This window comes from Melanerpes formicivorus, unplaced genomic scaffold (assembly GCF_026170545.1).
Source record: "Melanerpes formicivorus ecotype bairdi unplaced genomic scaffold, bMelFor1.0.p_v2 SCAF_5, whole genome shotgun sequence".
NCBI lineage: Eukaryota > Metazoa > Chordata > Aves > Piciformes > Picidae > Melanerpes > Melanerpes formicivorus.
The window spans coordinates 24,620,119-24,640,070 of NW_027142357.1; the positions used below are offsets into that span (position 1 = coordinate 24,620,119).

At 50.8% G+C, this 19,952-nt stretch overlaps 1 protein-coding gene across 3 annotated transcripts in view; it reads right to left on the bottom strand.

The window, feature by feature from the left end:
• Positions 1-19,898, bottom strand: part of SLC4A3 (solute carrier family 4 member 3) — a 34,640-nt gene extending 14,742 nt beyond the window's left edge. The window contains exons 1-10 of one of the 3 annotated variants that reach the window (XM_068138785.1): positions 19,844-19,898; positions 14,261-14,401; positions 13,008-13,164; positions 9,122-9,456; positions 8,538-8,680; positions 7,816-8,027; positions 1,752-1,903; positions 979-1,159; positions 310-445; positions 32-206 (exon numbers count right to left, since the gene is read on the bottom strand). In XM_068138785.1, the coding sequence (XP_067994886.1) occupies positions 32-206; positions 310-445; positions 979-1,159; positions 1,752-1,903; positions 7,816-8,027; positions 8,538-8,680; positions 9,122-9,456; positions 13,008-13,164; positions 14,261-14,314 (1,545 nt within the window). In that variant the 5' untranslated portion in view covers positions 14,315-14,401; positions 19,844-19,898. Of the gene's footprint in view, positions 1-31; positions 207-309; positions 446-978; positions 1,160-1,751; positions 1,904-6,660; positions 7,221-7,815; positions 8,028-8,537; positions 8,681-9,121; positions 9,457-13,007; positions 13,165-14,260; positions 14,402-19,657 lie in introns of those variants that run through there. The other 2 variants (XM_068138786.1, XM_068138788.1) reach the window with 2 other exon arrangements.
• Positions 19,899-19,952: the final 54 nt, after the last annotated feature.

Genomic DNA, 19,952 nt, shown 5'->3' on the forward strand with positions numbered 1-19,952 from the left:
AGGAAGCAGTGAACCCCCATGTCACCCTCACCTCCTTGCACTCAGTCTCATTGGCCTTGGGGTCAGCCATCTCAATGCGCTCTTCCCCCATCAGAGGCACGCAGGTGTCAGTGGTGTGGTTGTGGTGGTGGTTCCCTACGACGGAGTTCATGCTGGAGCTGGAGTGGTTCCTTGGGAAGAATCCCTCTTTCTCATCATTGGGGTGGCTGAGGGGGAGAGTGGTAGCCATGAGGGGACCTGCCTCCCTTGCCACCTGGGGCTCACAGATAAAACCTGAGCCCTGACAGCCCTCAGCCATGTGCCACCCACCTGTGCTTCAGCAGCAGGGCACGTAGCACATTTGCTCTGTCTTCTGCTCTGATCTGGTCAGAGATGATCATGGTCTCCACCATGAGGTGAGCAATGCCAGGCAGAGTGGTCTGTTCCAGGTCAAGGAGGATGGCACCTGCCAGCAGGAGGTGAAAAGCCCTGCTCCTAGTGTGCAGTGCTCCCCCACCACATGCACAATCTGAGCACACAGTTGTCCCACCAGTAGCCAAGCTCTGGATGGAGAGAATCTCAACCAAGAAATATCCAGTTGTCTCATGCCCTCTGTCTAAATCCTTGTCCCAAAAGAACCCAAAAGCTCCAAGATGCAATGGTACCTCTTTCTCATTTTGGATTCCCACTCTACTCAAATTTGCCTTTTCACCCCAAAGATGTGTCCAAGACCTGCTGGCCCAGGCACAGCTGGATGTGGCAGCTGCCATGTGACTGAGAGCCACAAAGCAGAGTGAGAATCCAACAGAAGCAGGCCTGGGCTAATGCAAACCCTGGCAAACTGGCTGCAGAATGGTCTGTCATCACAGACCCTATGTGGAACCTGGACACAGATGCTGCTAGCTTGTTTACAGTGAGGAGTCAAACAGTGACAGAAGCTGTGCAATAAAACCTGTTCCACAGTAAGACATCAGCTCTAGCTTGTGGTTTCTGACTCACCATGGGCAATTGTCTTCCTGAGCTCCAACAGGCTTCGGAAGGACAGTGAAGCCACATGGGGCTTCCCCCACCTTGCTGTGTCCTCCTCCACATCCTCCTCAAATTTGATCCAGCGGGCTGTCTCCCTCCAGTGCATCTCCTGGTTCTTATCCATCACCAGCTCATTCAGCTCCACAAACACCTAGTGTGAATTACAGAGGACACTGGACTTGCCCTGATGTGTACATCTCTAGCAGCAATATGTGGAAAGCCTTGGGTTTGTTCTCAAGGTACCACTTGGCCTGCCATAGTTAACCAGAGGTTTAGTGAACAGAAGCAGCCAGGACAAATATCACTGGTAGCATCAGAGGAGATTTCATCAGCACATGGAGCATCAGAAAGTTCCAAGTCTGATGGCATGGGCAGAGGATAATGATACAGTGCTGAATTCCTTTCTACCAAACTGTGACCATTTTCTCATCTGCCTGCTTCTTGGTTTTCCCTCGAATTCCCACATTTAGCAGAGATGGTGCTGTCACTATGCTGCCAACTTCCACAACATCACTACCCTGTGACTTTATAGTATCTTTTCCAAGGTCAAAGCTTTCTGGTTTTATTGGGAAAAAAATTGTATTTTCAGTTCTTATGATAATCAATAAGAGCCTAAAATGCCACCCCCGAGGTCATGTAAAAAAATAAGTATCCTGAAACCATGTTTATGACTTTATGAAGTGCTTGTTTCTAGTCCTGATTTATGGCTTCTGAACAAGTGTGGGAGGACAGCACATGGTTACCTCATGGGGCTTTCTATCCAACTTCTTCTTCTTCTTCTTTTTCTTGACAGATGGAGCTGATGCTAATTTTTTGCTTGTCCTGGTGATTTGACTCCGAGATGGTTTTTTCATCAGGTGCCTCCTCACACCAGGGTTATCTTCAAAACGGTGGCCTGAAGACACAGGAAAGGAAAAAAAGACCACTAGTTTGTCTAGTGGAAACACACTGTCTGGCAGAGAAACACATCCAAGCCCATCCTTCTCTTGTTAGCTTACAGTAGCAAAGTCCTGGCAGCTGGAGCACTTGCAATCATCCTCCAGAACTTTGAAGATCCTTTCTGACTTATCTGCCTACTTTCAGCTCTTCCAGACATCTGTGAGCTAATTCTTTCAAGAAGAAGGCTTCCCAGACAGTGCATACACTGCAGAATCATTGCAAAAGCTTTTATTTATGGTACCCAAATAAGTGGTGCATGAACCTTCAATGTAAAGCATCCTGAAGCCTTATCTGCACAGCTCTACACCCAGCTAGCATAGGCAGGCACCTGGCTGGGGATCATTTCTCCCACTGGAGGAAGGCCGGGTGCTCAGCAAGCACAAAGGGCAGTGAAGGGGAAGAATATTTAGCTGCTGATCTGGGAGACATACAGAAATATCAATGACTGTTTGATTTAATTGTGCAATGAGACTGTAGGATAACAGTGCAGACCAGAGCTGCATGGAGGCTGGGCAGCTCGCTCCAACTATTGCTGCTTCCAGATGATCTGCAGTGCCACTGCAATGCCTCTTAAAGGTCCATTTTACAGTTTGGCTGGCTGAATCAAAGCTTCCTGAAGCCTTCAGAGTGGCTGCTGAGACTGCATTACAGACCCAAACTCCCAGTGCTGGTGGCTAGCCAATACCCACCAAACCCTGGCCACAATTGTACCAGTCCCTTCTGCTATGCCAGAGAAACAGCACTCGGGCAGTAAGTTGCCATGGAGGGCAGTTTCTCTGGACACTACTCAGAGACAGCAGGTGTATCTTCTTCAGCACAGATGGCCCATGGGGCCTCAGAGCCCAGATCCAGGATAGGCAGGCTTCCACAGGCATCTGCTGAATGAGGGGGTTTGCTCAGCTGCAGTCCACCCAGGCTTGCTGGCCCTGCTTGGAAAGCAAAGCCAAGGTCTTCTCTCCTTGGAGGATCAAAGGCAGTTCTCCATCGGCTGGGATGAATATTCAGTCTCCACGTATCTTTCCGCACTCTAGCTTCAAGACTTGCACTCTCACGGCATGGGAGATAGCAAAAAGCACTGGGTTTGAAGGACAAGTGGTCTCCTCAGTGTTGTAGGAAAACATCTGTGACTCTCTGGCATGGAAAGACACACCCAGCATCTGGCCAGGCAAACCATGGCCTTGCTCCTTGTAAATCTGGGTCGCTAAATTAAATATAAAATGAATCAATACAGAGCCTCAGGGCATTTTCCCCCATTGGCTGCCCTGCTGATGCATGTCCCGCTGACAGCTGGGCTCCTCCCTGCTCCACTTACTGCGTTGCTATGTCAATAGGAGCCAATAACTGCCCACTGCTACAAACATTTCTGGGAGCTGGACACGTGTGGGGCTTCCTTGGACTATTGTGTGGATCTCTCAGTTCCCGTGTGCATGGTGGCCACTTCTACATGCTCAAGCATAAAACAAACAGTCCACTGGGCAGATGGTCTTGGTATCTGGCACCTTCACTCCAATCCATGCAGCTTCTGTCTTTGCCACACACCCTGGGACTCATTCTCACCATGTCCCTGGAAGACCAGAGCCAGAGGATGCTCTGCCCAGCAAGACAGAGTGCTCAGCCAGAGCACGGCAAGGCTCCCCCATGGTGATGACAAGCTGCAAAGCAGTGCTCCTCAGCAACAGCCCTAGAAAGCACGCACAGGCATTCAGTCTCAGCCACCAAATGTCTGGAGGACAGATAAAATGGAAAGACACAAGTTTCCTGCCAGCATCTCCAGTGACTCCCACACTCGCTGACAGGAAGAGGAGCCGGAGCGCAGCATGCTGAGAGCGAGCCGGTGACAGCACACCTCCAGAGCCCCACGAAGACTGAGAAGCAGAACACTGCAATGCTCTCCTTTGGCAGTGCTTGTGGCCACTGAAATGCCAGCTGGGGGAGATGACAGGGGAGCAGGATGGACTCATGGGCTTTGTTTAGGAACAGGCTGCTGGCTTTGGGAGTCTCACGCAGAGCCCAGCTGAGGTGCTCCAGGCTGCTCTACAGAGAGCCCTTTTGTGTCCCATTGGATGGGTGCCTCCCTCAAATGAAAGTCACTTTCCCCAAATGGAAGTCAATCTCAAGCAAGCATCTGCATCTGGGGTCCTTACTTGGGAAAGGATCTTAGACTGAGACCCAAGAGCGATGTGCCCAGGGCATAGCTCTGCCATCCTTCCTTGAAGCCAAGCTCCTCAGTTTGGGAATCAGCCAAGGACAGCTCTTCTGGTACCTCCTCTCCAGTGCTCCCTAGGAGCAAAGCATGAGCTAGTGACAATGTCTGAGGACAGAGAGTGATTCCTGCAGTGGCTCCACTATAATGAACTGTTGTCACCCTCCCACAGAGGATCTCCTACAGCCTCCTTCAGAAGATCTTCTTGCCACATTGGCTTTCACAGTCAGATTTCATGGGATGATCAAGTTCCGTTCCCACCACCTTAAACTGAAGATGACAAACACAACTGCACTGGTTAAACTCTTCCCCAGAGTGCCTGTGCAAGTCAGTCCAGCTCAGTGGGCAACTGCCCTCAATTCATATGCTAGCTCCTGCTTCCCTCCTTTCATTAGCCTCTATTCATAAGGAGGAAGCACAGAAGGAGGCATCAAGAGTATTTCTATCAGAACTAGAGAGCAACTTGCTAGCCCAGCATCACGGAGGTGAGGCACACTTCCCATGTAACCCCAATGGTTAAGTTATAGCAAGAGAAAAAACAGAGACTGAAGCCCCATCTCTTGGAATATTTAAAATTAGACTAAGCACAATGCTAATCAACATTCATTAAATTACAACCCTGTGCTGGCTTCTGGAAAAAGCTACTGCCCTGCACAGAGTCCAAGCTTCTCCTGACTGATGTGATGGGGACAGCTGGACCCCAGCTCATCCCTGCTGCCATCCAGGTGTCCCTGCATGGCCTTCCCCATGCTCTGAACACTAATATGCGTGCAAGGAAACCCACTCAGGTCCAACAAGGACTCTGTTCTGCTCAAAATGTATTAAATTCCTCCTGGATCTGAGCTGATCTTGGAAGAGGTACTGCCATGGAGCTGGGCAAGTTACACTGGCTGGACACAAGCTGGCTCTGCACAGAACTGACTCTGGCATCTCTGCCTCCACCACATCTCTCTGCAGGATTAATCCACAGTGTGGATTCATTGTGCAGAAATAATTAAGAGTTGACTGTACGGCACATCCTATTTCAAGCACTTGCAGTGTTAGCTGTAGCAATTAATGAATGTGTTAACTGCCAGCAAGCTCCATTTTCCCACTTTATAAGGGATGCATATCACACCTTGCAGAAGCCATCTGCCCCTCTACCTTCCCAAGAATAGCCATCCTTCCCTGAGTGAACCTAAGGCAATTTCTCACACTTTTCATGTACAATTTGCTCAGCTTGGGACAGCTGATGGAGCCAATTCACTCCAGGCTTCTACTTTGAACTTTACTGCTATCTACTGATATCTACCAATCTATAGTAACAAGTAGCAGAGCCAGCCAGAAGCAAGTCCCCACTTGCTGGTCCCTGCAGAAGCACATAGGCAGACATTTCTTTCCTGAAGGCTTGTAAAGATGGACCAGCTGACAAAGACAAAACGATGCTGGGACTGGGGATGTTAAGTACTTTGCCTGAGATCACACAGAGAGGCTGTGGTGGAGCCAGAGGCTAAACCAAAGTATCTGGAGTCCCTGTTGAAAGCACTCTGCTTCTCTACCCCTATGTGCAAAGCCAGTAAGAGGGCTAGTTCTGAGACCACATTACCCTCCTATGTGCACTCCTAAAATCTCTTGAAAAAAATAACACATCATGAGGACAAGGGCAACTGCCACAGAGCTACGGCTATGAACAGTGTCACTCCTAAGGTGACACACAAAGACACCTTTTAATTGTGAGTTACCACTATGATGAGGAAGGACCTCCTGCACAAGATGGGGTTGAGGATCCAGTTTCTGCACAGCCCTTGGGACAGCTTGGAGATCCAGCTCTCCCCAAGGGGTGTGCAGGTATGGAAACAGCTGTGGAAAACAGAGAGGTGTTCTTCACTCCTGGGATTCCTATTCACCTTCCCTGCTTTTCCCACTCTTGTTTCCTTCCTCTTTACCCCTTTCCAGGCACCCCAGCCAGCCTGCCATTAGCCAGTTTCACAGCCACACTCAAGCTTGCAGACATAGGGACTAGGTTATTTTTTCCTCTGGGTGTTAGGCTACTGTGCAGAGCCGAGAACCTGATATCCACCTCGGCTGTTGGATCCGCAGCTCAGCTTGAATTCCAGCAAACAGAATAGCAGCATGCTGTCACCTTGTGCCACAGATGAAAGGGGAAATATCACTGTCCTTATACACACCTTGAGGCAACTGCTTTTTCTCTAGCCATGGCATGGGGACACATCCTGATAAGCAAGATGTAGCTGCTTCCAGAGCTGCTCGAGCAAGATGCACCCAGGGAAGCACCACAACACTACAGCACAGATCTGTATAAAGACCTCAGACAGACATACAGACACTGGGCGGCTCCTCCAGTGTCCCCAGGCACACAGTGGGGCAGACCATAACTCCCTTAAACCAGGAGACCAACCTGACACAAAGAGGGTGCAGACAGCAAACACAGAGTGAGGAATAAGCACTTTAGCTGGGGGCTCTGATCTACAGCTGCAACCACAGGGTCACTTGCTCTGGCTGGTACTTACAGGTGGGCTCACTGCCTGGATAGCCCAGATGTTTTCTGATAGCCTCCCATAAATCATAGTCTTCAAAATTGAAGGCAAATTCATCAAAGTCTTCATAGCCGAGTGAGTTGCGAATACAGGTGTTTAATGCTACTTCTGGGCTGCTGACCCCTTCCAATTCCTTTGCTGTTTCCTCTCTCACTTGAAGGGTTGTCATTTTGTCCTTGTGAAGGTCAGGGGTCAGGTGCCATGAGCCACTTGCCTTCAGAGGAGGGGCTGGGGTAGCCAGGTTGACGGTGGAAAGTGAGCTGGCTTCCGGCAGGGCTTCACCACAGCCCTGGGGTCAGCCCCAGTGCCTCACTCCCCTCCTCACAGGGCATGAAGGTGCTGGCGGCAGGAGCCCCTGAGGACTGATGAGGTTCCTGTAAAGCTAGGTCCACACAGGGATGCTTCAGTGGGGGACTGCTCCACCAGCTCCTCAGGAATAGGGTCCTCAACTCTTCTGCAGAGTCTCGTGCCAGATGCCCAGGGACGTGATGCCCGTGGCCCAGGGACAGCCAGGCTGCGTGTGCAGCACCGCTTCTCTCCCTCACTCCCCTCTGGTGTCTCCCTCCCTCTCCAGCCTGCAGAGCAACCTATTGAATTCTCCATGTCCTCAGGCCCGGAGTGTGCATTTCCATGACGTCTCTTCTGTCTGCCCTCACAGCACACAGGGGCAGTCCTGCTCCGAGGAGCTCTGGAGGGGGTAGCTGGCTCTCCACCAGGACAGTGGAGAAGAGGGAAGGCTCCTCACCTCACGTTTTGTGCGATGCCAGAGCTGGCATGTCACACAGAGGGCTGGTCGTTGGGAAAGTGTGTCAGGAGAGGAGAGAACTGGGTCTCAAGGAAATGCAGGGAGCCCTGAACAAGAGAGGGCAGTAGGACAGGTGAAGCAGCAAGCATTCGTGGGGCGGGTGTGGGTAGAGGTGCTGGAAACATGGGGACCAACACTGTGGACATCGCAAAGCTGAGAGAGACAAGTCAAGGCCTGACAAGCAGGGGCTGGTGGACAGGGAGGTGAGGACCAGGTCCTTCAGCAGGCTGAAGACCAGGCGTGGAGTTGCTAGGGAAGAGGGCAAAGGAGGGAGAAACAAGGGACATGCACATAGTAACATAAATAGAGTTGCAAAGCCTCACTTTTCATGCCATCCAAGTCAGCAGACGCCAGCATCTGGGCCTCGGCCTCATCTGTGGGGACACGCTGGTACGCAGCGCTCTCCAGTGTGGTCATGCTGCCGATGCACATCCTCTCTTTCAGGTCATAGGTAACCCGCTGCCCGCCTGCCATCTGGCCCCAGGGCCTGCGCTTCTCCCAGCCACGAGGCAGATGCTCCCGAGGCCCAGGGGGGCTGTAAGAAACAAAGAGACTGATGGTTGAAAACAGGGTGAATAAGGGTGGGCACCGGCCCCTCAGCAGCTCAGGTCCCTCAGCCCAAGAAGTCTCTGAGAAGGAAATCCAGGAGTCACCTATCCCAGTAACCTAAAGGCTGTCCCTTCTGCTCCTCCTCTACCCCACCACAGAGTGGGATCAGCTTGTGCTCAGTATTAGGGACCCACCTCTGAGTTATTGGCCTCATGGTCCCCTGACTCATCTGAGTCTATAGGCTTCCCAGCCTGCAGGTCAACATGACAGCAGAAGGAAGGGGACTTCAGATGTGCAACCCAGTGCCCCCAAAACCACACTTCAGGGATTCCACAGACCCAAGGAGGTTGCAGGAGACCCAGGGAGTGACTGTCCCTCTGGGCCCCATATTCCCTCTGCTTCAGCAGGAAAGTGCAGCCACTATGCCCAAGGACCAGCTCTGTGCAGCACCCCTGAGCCAGGGTTAGCAGCAGACATCTTGGCACTGCTCACCTACCTGCGGAGGGAGGCAGAGCCCTTGTCCTGCAGCAGGTCAGTGAAGCGTGGCATTGGGGACAGGATGCCACACTCCTCCTCCAAGTGGAATTGTGCAGGGGCCTGTGCACTGCCAGACTCCTCCTCATCACTACCAATGGTGAACTGCAGAGACAACAGTCCTGACAGTCAGGGCAGGCAGCCTTCATCCCAGCCCCTCTCACACAGAGCCTCCCCACCTCCCCATCTCCTAGAATGGGCCACAATGCTTCTCCCATGTGCCTCATACCCTGGGACTGGCCATATTGAACCCCTTCCACATATCCTATACACTCTAAGTACAGACATGTTGATCTTCCCCCATGGATGTTACACTGCCAAAATGGTCATGCACAGCATCCACCCCAAGCAATGGCTTATCTGCCACTGTTCTCCAGTGCCTGCATCTGCTAGTCAGGGACAAAACCACTCTTCTCACAATATTGCACAAACTCCTCCTCCTGAGCAGCATGCTCCCATGATCATACACCCTGGCACCCCCTTGGCATTGACCCCACCTCCCCACAGCCTCCAACCCCCATCCAGGTAGGGATGCCCTAGCCTTGCCTTTGGTTTGCTTAGGGGCTCCAGCTTAGGGGATGTATCCTTTCCACGAGCTTCACCCTCAGACTCTGCAGATATCTCTTTCTCGTGGGCTTCCTCTGCCTCAGATTCTCCTTCTCCTTCTTCCTCTTCCTCCTCTTCTTCCTCCTCTTCTCCCCCCTCCTCGTCCTCTTCCTGGATGGTGGGGGTGACCTCCGAGGGGGGTACTGAGGTTTTCTTCTTTTTCCTTCTCCTTTTCTTCCTTTTGCTGGCACAGGGAGTCCTCTTTTGGAACTTGAGGGCAGAAGGGAGGTGAGTGGAAAGCGGATGATGGATGTGGTGCGAGGTTTGACGGTGGACTGAGAGAGAAAAGGAGAGTCAGGGGCAGGAAGAGGCTGGGAGGAACCTGCCAGGCACCCCTCCAGGAAACAGCATGGTCTGGAGATCAAGGACCAGGAAGGGCAAGGAGAGCCACCAGCCCGCAGGGACATAGCAAAGCTCTTCCAGTGATGCGGTAGGATGTGTCCAGCTTGGGGCAGCTGGGGAGGCAGCCCTTGCACAGGGCCAAGTCACTACAGCGCAGCTCCACTACCCTGGGGAAGGCAGGGCTGCTCTCCCAGCATCACTGAAAGCCACCATCACCACATGGCTATGCAGAACTGTGATGACCTGCCATTCCCTTCCTACACATGGGGAAATATTTCTCATATTCTCAAACAAGCATGATGTGGTCCCTTTACAAACATTCTAGGGACATGGCTTAGGGGTTAGGGACACAGCTTAGTGGTGGACTTAGTGTTAGGTTTACAGTTGCACTCGATGATTTTAAAGGTCTTTTCCAATACAAATGATTCTGTGATTCTGTGATTTCTTTCCAGCACAGTGTTCTTTGGGTTAAATAGATGCACCATATTTATATTTATCCTTCAGTCTTTGACAGAAAGTCCCTCCTGCATACCCACAGGAACCACAGACAAGGCCTTTTAGTGCAGGTGCAACTTAAACCCACATGCCAGGTACTGTGAGGACTTGTGTCTACCAGCCTCTGAAATGCAGGTTCAGTTAGGAGGCTGTCTTTTAAAAACCAGGGTGGAAAAACAGGCCAGAAGGACTTTTCTTTAAACTAATCTATAAAGAGAAATTCATACAGGCTTGACCTGGGTGTCGAGGGAATTACAGAGTGAGAAGAAATTAATGGCATTTCTGAGCCTTCACTCAAAACCAGTGATAACACACCAGGCAGAGAGCAGGGTAAGCTCAGCCTGCCAAAAGAGAGGAAAGCAATTTCTGCCAGGTCTATCTGTAGGCACAAAGGCTCCCATAGACAGTCTGCAGGATGCACAGTTCATGAGGCTGCACCCAGAGCAGCTGAAATCACAGGGGCACCAGCCACTTTGCAAGGGGGCTTTGCTCAGCAGCTCTTCCTGAGGAATTGTTCACAGTCTGTTTTGATTTGGTTCCTTCCCAGCTTTCCTGTGACATGGCAGCAAAATCTGTTTATAGTGAAAACTACCTTCAAAGGACATTTTCAATGGAAGCTGTAACCTGCTCCCTGGGAGAGCCAGGCAGGTTCATTGTTTTGCTGTCATGTTTCCTTTCCTTTGGTTTCTCAAGTCTTTTCTCCCTGATTTCCCCCCCTGGGAACAGCAGGGATACTTCACACACATCCCTCGTTCAGCAAGAGGGGCTTGTGGCAAAGTTAGAGGAGAATGGTCAGATATCTGCAAATTTAAAGAGTTTAGGCTCTTTAAAAACTTTATTTCCTCCAAAGTGCTCTTTTTTTTTTTTTTTACTTAGTTATATGTACCCTATTTCAGTCACAGGTTTTGGCTTCAAGACCCTCCTGTCCCTCTGCTGCGCTCCTGTAGCACTACTCTGCATGCCACAGATAGGTCAGCCATGAATTTTTAATGTAAGAAGAAGCAAGGAAGGCCCCAACTGTACAGGCATTGCTCCTTCTACAGCACAAAGCTGGTGGTGAGGACACAGTCCATCTTCCCCTTCTGGCTTATTCTCATCAGCCCAAGACAGAAACATTTACCCTTTGGATCAGAAGGAAACTGAAGCCTTAGACTGCAGGGAAGGGCAGCGATGGAAAGCGGCTGAGCTCACACAACAGAGGGGAGCACTGCTCTTTATGTCTGCTCTCAGCCCTCCTCATATCAGCCAATTACATCTCCACAGAGGTTGCCTGGAGGTGGGCAAAACATACCTCTTCCAAACACAAAAGACTTCATATTTCCCTCTTCTTCCTCCTTGCCCTCCTGCAATTCCTGCATGTTCGGCCTCTGTCCTCCATCCCTGCTTCCTCCCTTGCAGAGCCTGCCTGTGTGGAAGGTTATTGCCAAAGCAGTGTGCTAGATGTTTGACTACACTGCTGAACTTGACATGAGAGATATGAAAAAGTCATTTGGATAGGGAGCCCAGAAGGAAGAACCTACATATTAGGAATTCCTGGCTTTGAATAAGGCAGGAAACAGTTCCAAACCTAGAGAGCATTCACCTCCATGGGCTGGTGTGTTATCTTTCAAGTTTCAATAACTTAACCAGATCTTGCAGCTATATGAATATGAACTGCATAAAATTTCTGATAACCAGGGTTGATGTAGCCCTAGATAGCAGGGATACATCAGGAGCTCAGAGGAAAATAAGCTTGATTCCAACAAAGAACAACTCTCTTATTAAGAAAAGAATCCCAAACAGTACAAATCTCTAGTCAAAATTTCAAAGAAGCTTCTGCCATGCACGCTCAAGCAGACTCTCCATGTCCTCCAAGCCAACCCACACACCTGTGCACATAGGCAGAGCTTCTAAGCAGGTAAGTCCTACAGGCACAGAACAGGTATTCAACCCACAGCAAAGCTAACAGCACCTTGCAGCCATGTGTGAGTGTGACTGTGTGCTCAGGCAGAAAGTGTTATTTGAATGGAGCCTTTGTAGAGAAATGACACAAGCAGAAAGTAGCAGCTGGGGCACACTAGAGTATAGACTTCTACCGGCAAACTTTTACAGCAGCCATTGGAAATGAGTAGCCAAGCAGAAAACAGCCTGGTAATCTACCTGGAAAGTAATGCTCCCAAGGCTGTATTCCTTTAAAGCTAATTCATAAAATAAGCAGTATCTGACTGTAAAGAGCCAGAGACTGGGAAACTCTTCCAACCATTGTTACTTGTCTGCCACACAAGGAGGTTGCAGGATGAGGGCCTCTTCCTCCTGCCCCTCACTGCTGTTACTACAAGCTAATGTGACCCACCTACACCAGTCAATAGCTTATGGCCACTCTTGTGAGCACACTCCCATTTTACAGCCGAAGTGAGTTTGGGCTGACAGTTGCCTTCATCACAGAAGGGTGATTAGTGGAATAAATATGCTGATCAGAGGAGTTCAGGTGAGATTGTTTCCACATTCTAAATTCACACTCCATTTTTATTTTGCAGTCCTCTTTGAACAGAAAACCCTGATGGTCTTATGGTTGCTATTCAGAAAGACACAGGCATGCCTGACTGCAGCCATCTGCTTTTGGACTGAGGACAGCCTGGCTTATGACCATATTTGGATGTTTCTTTGCAGCCATGTGGAAGAAAAAGTAGTTTCAAACTGGAAATTTCAATGTGGGGCAAGCAGCTTCAGAGGTCCCCAATGCTGAGTGGGGAGGTGAGTGAACACCCCAGTCTGAGCTATGCTACCAAGTGGTCTGGGCAGCAGCTAGGCCTGCAGGGCCAGGGAACAGACTGGGAAGAGGCTGTGGGCACTGGAGCTAAACTGGGCATATGTAGTACTTTGGGAACAGGCTGAAGGGAGGAAGTGAAGAGCAGGTTAACATCATATCTAGGGTCCCTGAACAAGAGCTTGTAGGGCTGAGCAAGGGCTGGTGGTGAAGGTGGAAGTGGATACAATAGTTCAAACCTACATTCAAAGTCTCTCTCACTGTAGCTGCGTCTTTGCTTCTCCAGATTGCTTGATGCTGATTTGCTTATCAGGTCCCCAAATCTCTCGATTGACAAAGTCTTATCCAAGTCCTCATCGTCCTCGGCACCAGGAGAGCCTTTCTCTGCATGATCTCTGCCCTGCACAGAAGTCGCCAGACAAGAATCAAACACTGCAGACCCCTACACCCCTTTGGATCCTGCACACAGTGCTGGGCTTGCTGACAGGCAGCAGGCTTCTCACAACAGATTAGCAGGCCTTAGTAGTCCTCCACACCTCTCTCTCTCGACAAGTATCAAGGGACTACGTCATTGATGTCTTTCCTCCTACAGGAGATAAATACCTTTTGTTTAGCTATAATTTCTCTTACTTCACATCTCACCATTGCCCCCGGCCTTCCCTTTGACCAGTCTGCATTCCCTCCTTTTCTTAAACCACCTCTGGATTTACCCCTGGGAAACAACATCCTTGCTCTGGTAAGCTGCTCTTAGACCAGTGACCACGCTGTGCCTTCCCACTTCCTCTCAGCACTCCTAGGGGTTCCCAGCTCCCCCTGGTGTGCTTTCTTCAGGCCACGGGCACTTCTCTGCCTTTTGCTGGTGGAGATGCTCCAAGCAGAGCATCGGCAGGTGACTCCTGTCCTTTCTGCCTGCCGAGCAGCTGCAGCTGTTAAATTTTTCCGTCAATAAAGCCAAAATGCCAGCGCAGAGCTGTTGTGGACTCCCGTGTTTCCATGGAAACAGAAAGAGGCCCAACTGTGACAAATCTGCCTGTGCTGGGCAGAAAGAGGGAGCAAGACGGCTTTAGCTGAGTTGTGCCTCTCCTCACATCCTCCATCTGCTCCCAGCTGTGCCTTGGGAGCAGCTTTGTATCTGTATGTGAGACTGATTCTCCTCTCACCTTAGCAGGGGTGTCCCAAGCCCAGTTTCCATGAGAAGAGTCTAATTCCAATCTGCCCAGCTCCTCCTGCTGCTTCCCTGCCCCACCCAACAGCTTGAGAAGGCAGAGAGACCCCATAGAGCAATCTCAGGCCTTTTCTGTGCCACAGTTCGCTGTGAGAGTGGGTGTGGGCTTGTGGGCAGCCTTGGGACATCCTTTCTGCAGACCTGTTCCTGGTGAACAGAGGCTGCATCTCCTACTGCAGCAAGCTGCCAGGATGCTGGTCCGCAGGCAGCCCGGCAGGAGCACAGTCCCTGGGGAAGAGACAGCCCCACGACTGCTGGATTCCCACCTCACCTGCTGCAGGTCGATGAAGACATCTCCTATGGGAGGGGACTCTCCAGCTGCCATTTTGGTTCAGGACCTAAAGGCCTGGGCAAAATATCAACCCTTCTCTTTCACCGGCAGGCACTCAGCAAACCTGGAGAGTGGCATAACCTGTGGAGAAAGGGCAGGACAAGGGAATGTCGTGGGAGACAGCTGGCCACTGCCCTCAACCCCCCTGGATCCTAACCCAGAGAGGTCCTTGGGGAACCTCCCCGGCATTTCCTAGGACATTTTCCTGGCACACTGCAGCGAGGGGACAGGAATGGCCCAACTCATGCTGCTTTGTCCATCAGCTCCAACAGTTCACAGGCTGGTGGGACCCTGTCCTCCTCCAAATGACCTGCTGAGTGGAGGATGCAGGGGCCAACCAAGGCAGTGGCTATGCATAACTTCTGCACCAGCTGTGTGAGAGAAAGAAAGGCTTCCTGATCAGCCATCTCTCACTGGCACACCTGTGCAAAGTTAGGGCTCGACTGACTGCTGTGGAACGATGAAGTTGGAGAGATTCGGTGCTGGGAAGGCATACCAGGAGCAGGCTTAATTGGAGCTGTACCTCACTTCAGCTGGGAAGATCTGAACATGGCCAGATGGAAGCTCAGACAGATCTGTGCAGGCCAGGGAGATGGCACAAGGACAAACATTTCAGCATTCAAACAACAAACACAAAACAATGCTTTACAGGAAAAGAGGCCAACCTCCAGACTGCAGATCTGAGCCCTGTCTGCACTGGTGTGACTAAAGGTCACAAATGACCATGTCAGAAGGCTCTGCTCAATATACAACTCCAAAGTGAAGAATCAGTGAGGTACCACAGTTGATAAGGAGTGGGATGGAAACCAACACAGAAACAGATATAGTCATATCATCTATAGCAACAGTGCAGAGCTCAGCATGGGCTGCACCCTGGGAAAAACTGGAGATGGCACAGAAAATGGCACTGGGAAGACATCAACCCCCACCCCCCCCAAACTCATCTGAACTCATACAGAGAAGGAGAGAAGATGGAAGCACCTGCACACAGCTTTGGAAACAGCGACAAGAACAGCGTTCTCAACTCACAGCACAAGAGACATTAGTTAAAACTACAGGGGTAGAATACAAATTAGTTCAGAACTGGCAAAAGAAAACAATTTTTCCAGTGACATCATCGAGGAGCAAAAAAAACAAAAAAAAGAAAAGTCAGAGGTTAGCTTGGCTATCTCTCTGGATAAGAAGTTGCCATATTTGTGGCAACAAAAATAAAGAGAAGTTAAAACACATCTTTCCAGACAAGCTATTCTCCAGCTATGAAAGCTTTGGGAAAAGTATTACAGGTTTTATCACACTGATCTATTATAGTTTCATAGTTTCATTCAGGGTTGGAAGGGACCACAAGGATCATCTAGTTCCAACCCCCCTGCCATGGGCAGGGACACCCCACACTAGATCAGGCTGGACAGAGCCTCATCCAGCCTGCTCTTAAACACCATATTGAGGGCCACTGTTCAAAACAGACCACTAAAACACGAAAATAGATGGTCTAAAGGTGACATCAGGAAGGCCACTTCATCACCCATCCTTCTGTCCTTGAAGATCTCCAGAAGGTGTTACTATAGTCTGTTTCCTCTGCCTACCCGAATGGCTTTTCCTAACCCCAGGGCCATCTGTAAGGCAAGTTTTTGAGGAGCTAATCTGACCACTGATAAAGTAAGCTCCCTTGGTCCACTTTCCTACCTACCAGGAACAAGGCAAAACTTAATGGAAGAAACCCCTCAAACACATCTCATCAGACTCTAATTGAGCCATTTGATGAGACCTGAACAGCTCAAGAGAATTATGCTGCCAAGACAAACGTCTAAAAGGCAAATGCAGAGTGTAGGCCATAAAGAACAGGACAGGGAAAAAAAAGAAAATACACAATTTATCCTGTAGATCTTAATTTGTACTCTTCAACTTCACACCCCATTTTCCAAGAAAGATAGAGCAAAACCTTTTTTAAGATATCAGTATCGGTATCACTAAGGGTTCTAAGAGAGAAAGAAAAAAGGAGAAATAATCTGTAAGCAGAAACTCAACTGCTTTCCAGAAGGAGACATTAATAGAGAAAAGGGTAATACATGGCTTTTATTTCCTTTTGCATTCAACTCAGGAAGAGGGCATCATTCCATGAAAGCAAACAGCAGCACATTTGAAACTGAAGGCAAGGAATGCTTTATTCTAGTGGGAAGATCTGGCAGGGGAGCGTGGCTCTGCAGTCCTGCAGGGCCACAGCATCACGACTGTTCAAGAAAGGACTGAGGATTAGTAAGGAACATTAACAGCTACTGCAACAGACTGCCTGCAAAAACACATTGCAAGCACTGCTGCTTCAGGGAATAAAATGACAACGGAGCTTTGGACAGCACCTCCTGTAGTTGCACAAACCCTAAACACTTGTGAAACAGTAATTTATAAAATACCAAATAGTTAATGCCCAGCTCCACCTGTGTGCCACCAATGCGCCTTATGGGGCCTCCAAAGGAAACTGCAACACTATCAGCAACGCTGTAAGACAATGTGCTTTGGTTTTGGTCAAGCCCAGGTTTGTCCGGAGCTAGGCAGAGGCTCACAGAGGTATTAGTGCTCTGGGCAGGAGGAAACCCACAGCCAGGAGAATGGCTGGGTGCAAAAAACTCTGCTGGCTCCAGCTTTGCTAGATGTTACACCGAATTCAAAGCTACAACCTGATGGCCTAAATTAAGTTAAAAAGGAGGGAATGTCCAGCATTTAGTCTTTCTTTATGCCTCCAAGCAGCGTATTCTGTAATACACCGAAAAGATATCACTCCAATGATGCTAATGAACAGCTAAAAGAAAGACAGTGGTATTAGCAGTAAAGTAAGAGAGCCTTTGACAGTTGCTTTGTAATTTTGGAGGGACTGCAAGGTGATCATGGGGTTTCATCAATCCCTGACTCATCACCCTGTGAAAGAGGGATGCATTGGGTGGGGACTCCAAGCTGGGGGGGGACTTGGGTCAGAGCTGCCGAGGGTTCTGCCACTTTGGGGCCGAGAAGGGTGAGGACGGGAAGAATATTCTCCAGTCCTAACTCTGCAGGCTCTCCTGTCTTCTCAAAAGGGGAGATCCCATTGCTCCCTTTCGGTGAATTAATTGATGGCCGGCCACTAGAGGCCACTTGCCTCTTACTCTGTGCAACTGCTGGGAGAAAGGCTGGACGGACACCTCCTCGGATCTGGCCTGGCTTTTCTACTACCCACAACAGACAAGAGTTCAGAGAAGAGCAACAAAAAATTGCCAGTTGGCCAGAGGGATTGATTTATAAGGAAAGGTTAGGAGCTAAATTTGTCTAGCGCAATATGGGATGACTAAGACGGGGAGGGGACAAGGCAGCAGTCTGGAAAGATCTCAAGGGTGTAAAACACAACATTTATTTATTTTTTTTTTCCCAGGCGGCCCTGCAAAAAGAGACTTGGAAATGGGTTATAAATTAAAAGAGAAAGTTAAAATTGAGATCAGGGATAATTCTGCTAACAAGCATCAAGCTGAAGCGCCCAGCCTCCCGGAATCACCGCATGGGCTGCTGTAAGAACACAAGCCAAAAGAAGAAAGAAAATTGAAAAGAAAACAGTAAAGAAAACTGAATGAATGATGCCTTCATCCCACCGTATCTGCTGTTTGTTGGGAGTACGTGATTCAGCACTCCCGCTAGAAGTAATTTTCAGTAATAGAAGCGTCACGCCAGCAGGCCAGATTCAAAGGGAGGCCAGAAAAATCCACAGCCTGCCGACTTGTGTGCTTTCACACTTCCCTGCTCTCTCCGCAAGCACATCCATAAACAGAACCTAAATTGCCATACCTTGTACTGACCACGTAAGGTAAAAGAATGCTGAAGGAAAGCGAGCAGGCATGCCCCTGCGACACTGCCAGCTACAGCATCTCCCACATGTTGCTAACAGGGACTCCATCTGGGTTTCCCCTGACCTCCAAAGGCTGCTTTAGAGTGGCAGTACAGGAGCTTTCCTGTTTTGCTGAGAAAAATGCATCTGGCATGTCTTCAGGGGGCAGAGTCGAGCAGTTCATGCTGCCCGTTTGCAATAAAAATGAACCAGGAAGGCTACAGCAGGCTGCCCCAGCTCCCTGGCAAGGGGCTGCATGGAGACAGCCACCAGGCCCAGAGTCCATCTCCTCAGCTCTTCTCCAATCCCCCGGCCATCAGGCTGAGAATAATTTAACTGTGAAGTGTCTAAACAAGCCATGGATGTTAAGATAGTGACAAAGCCACAGAGGCAAAGCTGGTTTGGGAACAGAGGAAAAGATAAGACTGGCTGATAGATACAGATGGGAAGAGCTCAAAAAGGAGAAGGATTAGACTCCTGGAAAGATTTTCCTGGGAAGACATACTGACAAGCCTGGGCACAGAGGAGAGAGAGTGGCCAGAGGGGTGCTGCTGCATACACTGAAGCATTCAGATCCTGCAGTGACAGTCACAGCCTCAAAACTGCATAAAACAGGAGTGGGCTGTGCAGCCCCCACTTCTCCCCAGCCACAGTGGTGGAATGGGGACACACACCAGAATGGAAAGGCAATAAATAAGACAGTAAACAAAGTTTTCAGGCATGAAAGGTTTAACCTGTAGATCCTCTCTACCACATGGCTACACCAAAACTAATAATACAGAAGTATTTTGTAAGTCTTAAATATTTCAGTGAAACCTACACCCTCCTAAACTGAATGAACCTGGATAAGCCACCACAGCCATTCACTCCTAAATCACCTGCTCTGTTCTCCGACCTGCCTTTGCCAGCCCCCTCAAGGAGGCACCAGACGGGACAAGAGCCACACAGCCCACTGACACACACAGGAGCACATGGGGACAAAACCCGCTCCACAACGAAGTATCACTACCAGTGACAAGGAGACACCCCTTCACTGGACGTACGGACGGCTCTGACAGACAGACAAACAGACAGAGACAGACAGACATACGTACAGTAGCGGGAGCGACAGCACTGGGGATGCACCACGCACTGTACCGTGCCGTGCCACCTGTATGGTGCGGTGCGCGGGACCACACCGTGCCGGGCCCGGGGATGCGCTACGTGCTGTGCCATGCCCCATGCTCCCTGCCATGCACCGTCCTGCCCCATGCCATGCACCGCCGTGCACCGCACCATGCACCGCGCCATGCACCTTGCAGCACCGGCGCGCCTTGTGCACGCCGAGCCCCACACAAGGGGCCGGGGGAGAGCGGCCAAGCGCGCTGCCCGGGCTTTAAGGGGCAACAGCCCCCACCACGCGGGACCGCGGGACCCGTGGATTGCTGCAGCGGGGGCAGCGGAGGGGCTAGCGCGAGGACCCGCCCCCACCTCAGCCCCCGTCCGGCCCGTACCTCGCACCGCCGGAGACGGAGAGCAGCCCGCCGCCGCGCCGCGCCCCGGCCCCGCCACCGCGCTCCGCCCGACACGTGCCGTGCCGCGCCGGCGGCGGCGGGCGGCGCTGCTCTCCCGGACTCCCGCCGGCCCTGCGCTGGGCGCGGCACAGGCCCGCCGCCTCTCCGAGGCCGCTCCCCGCTTACCGGTGGGTCTCCGGGGCGACGGCGCGGGAAGCTCTCAGGCAGCGCGGGGTGGCGGCGGCGGGGCGGGGGCTGGGGGGCGCGGGCCCCGACGGGCGGGAGGGAGGACGCT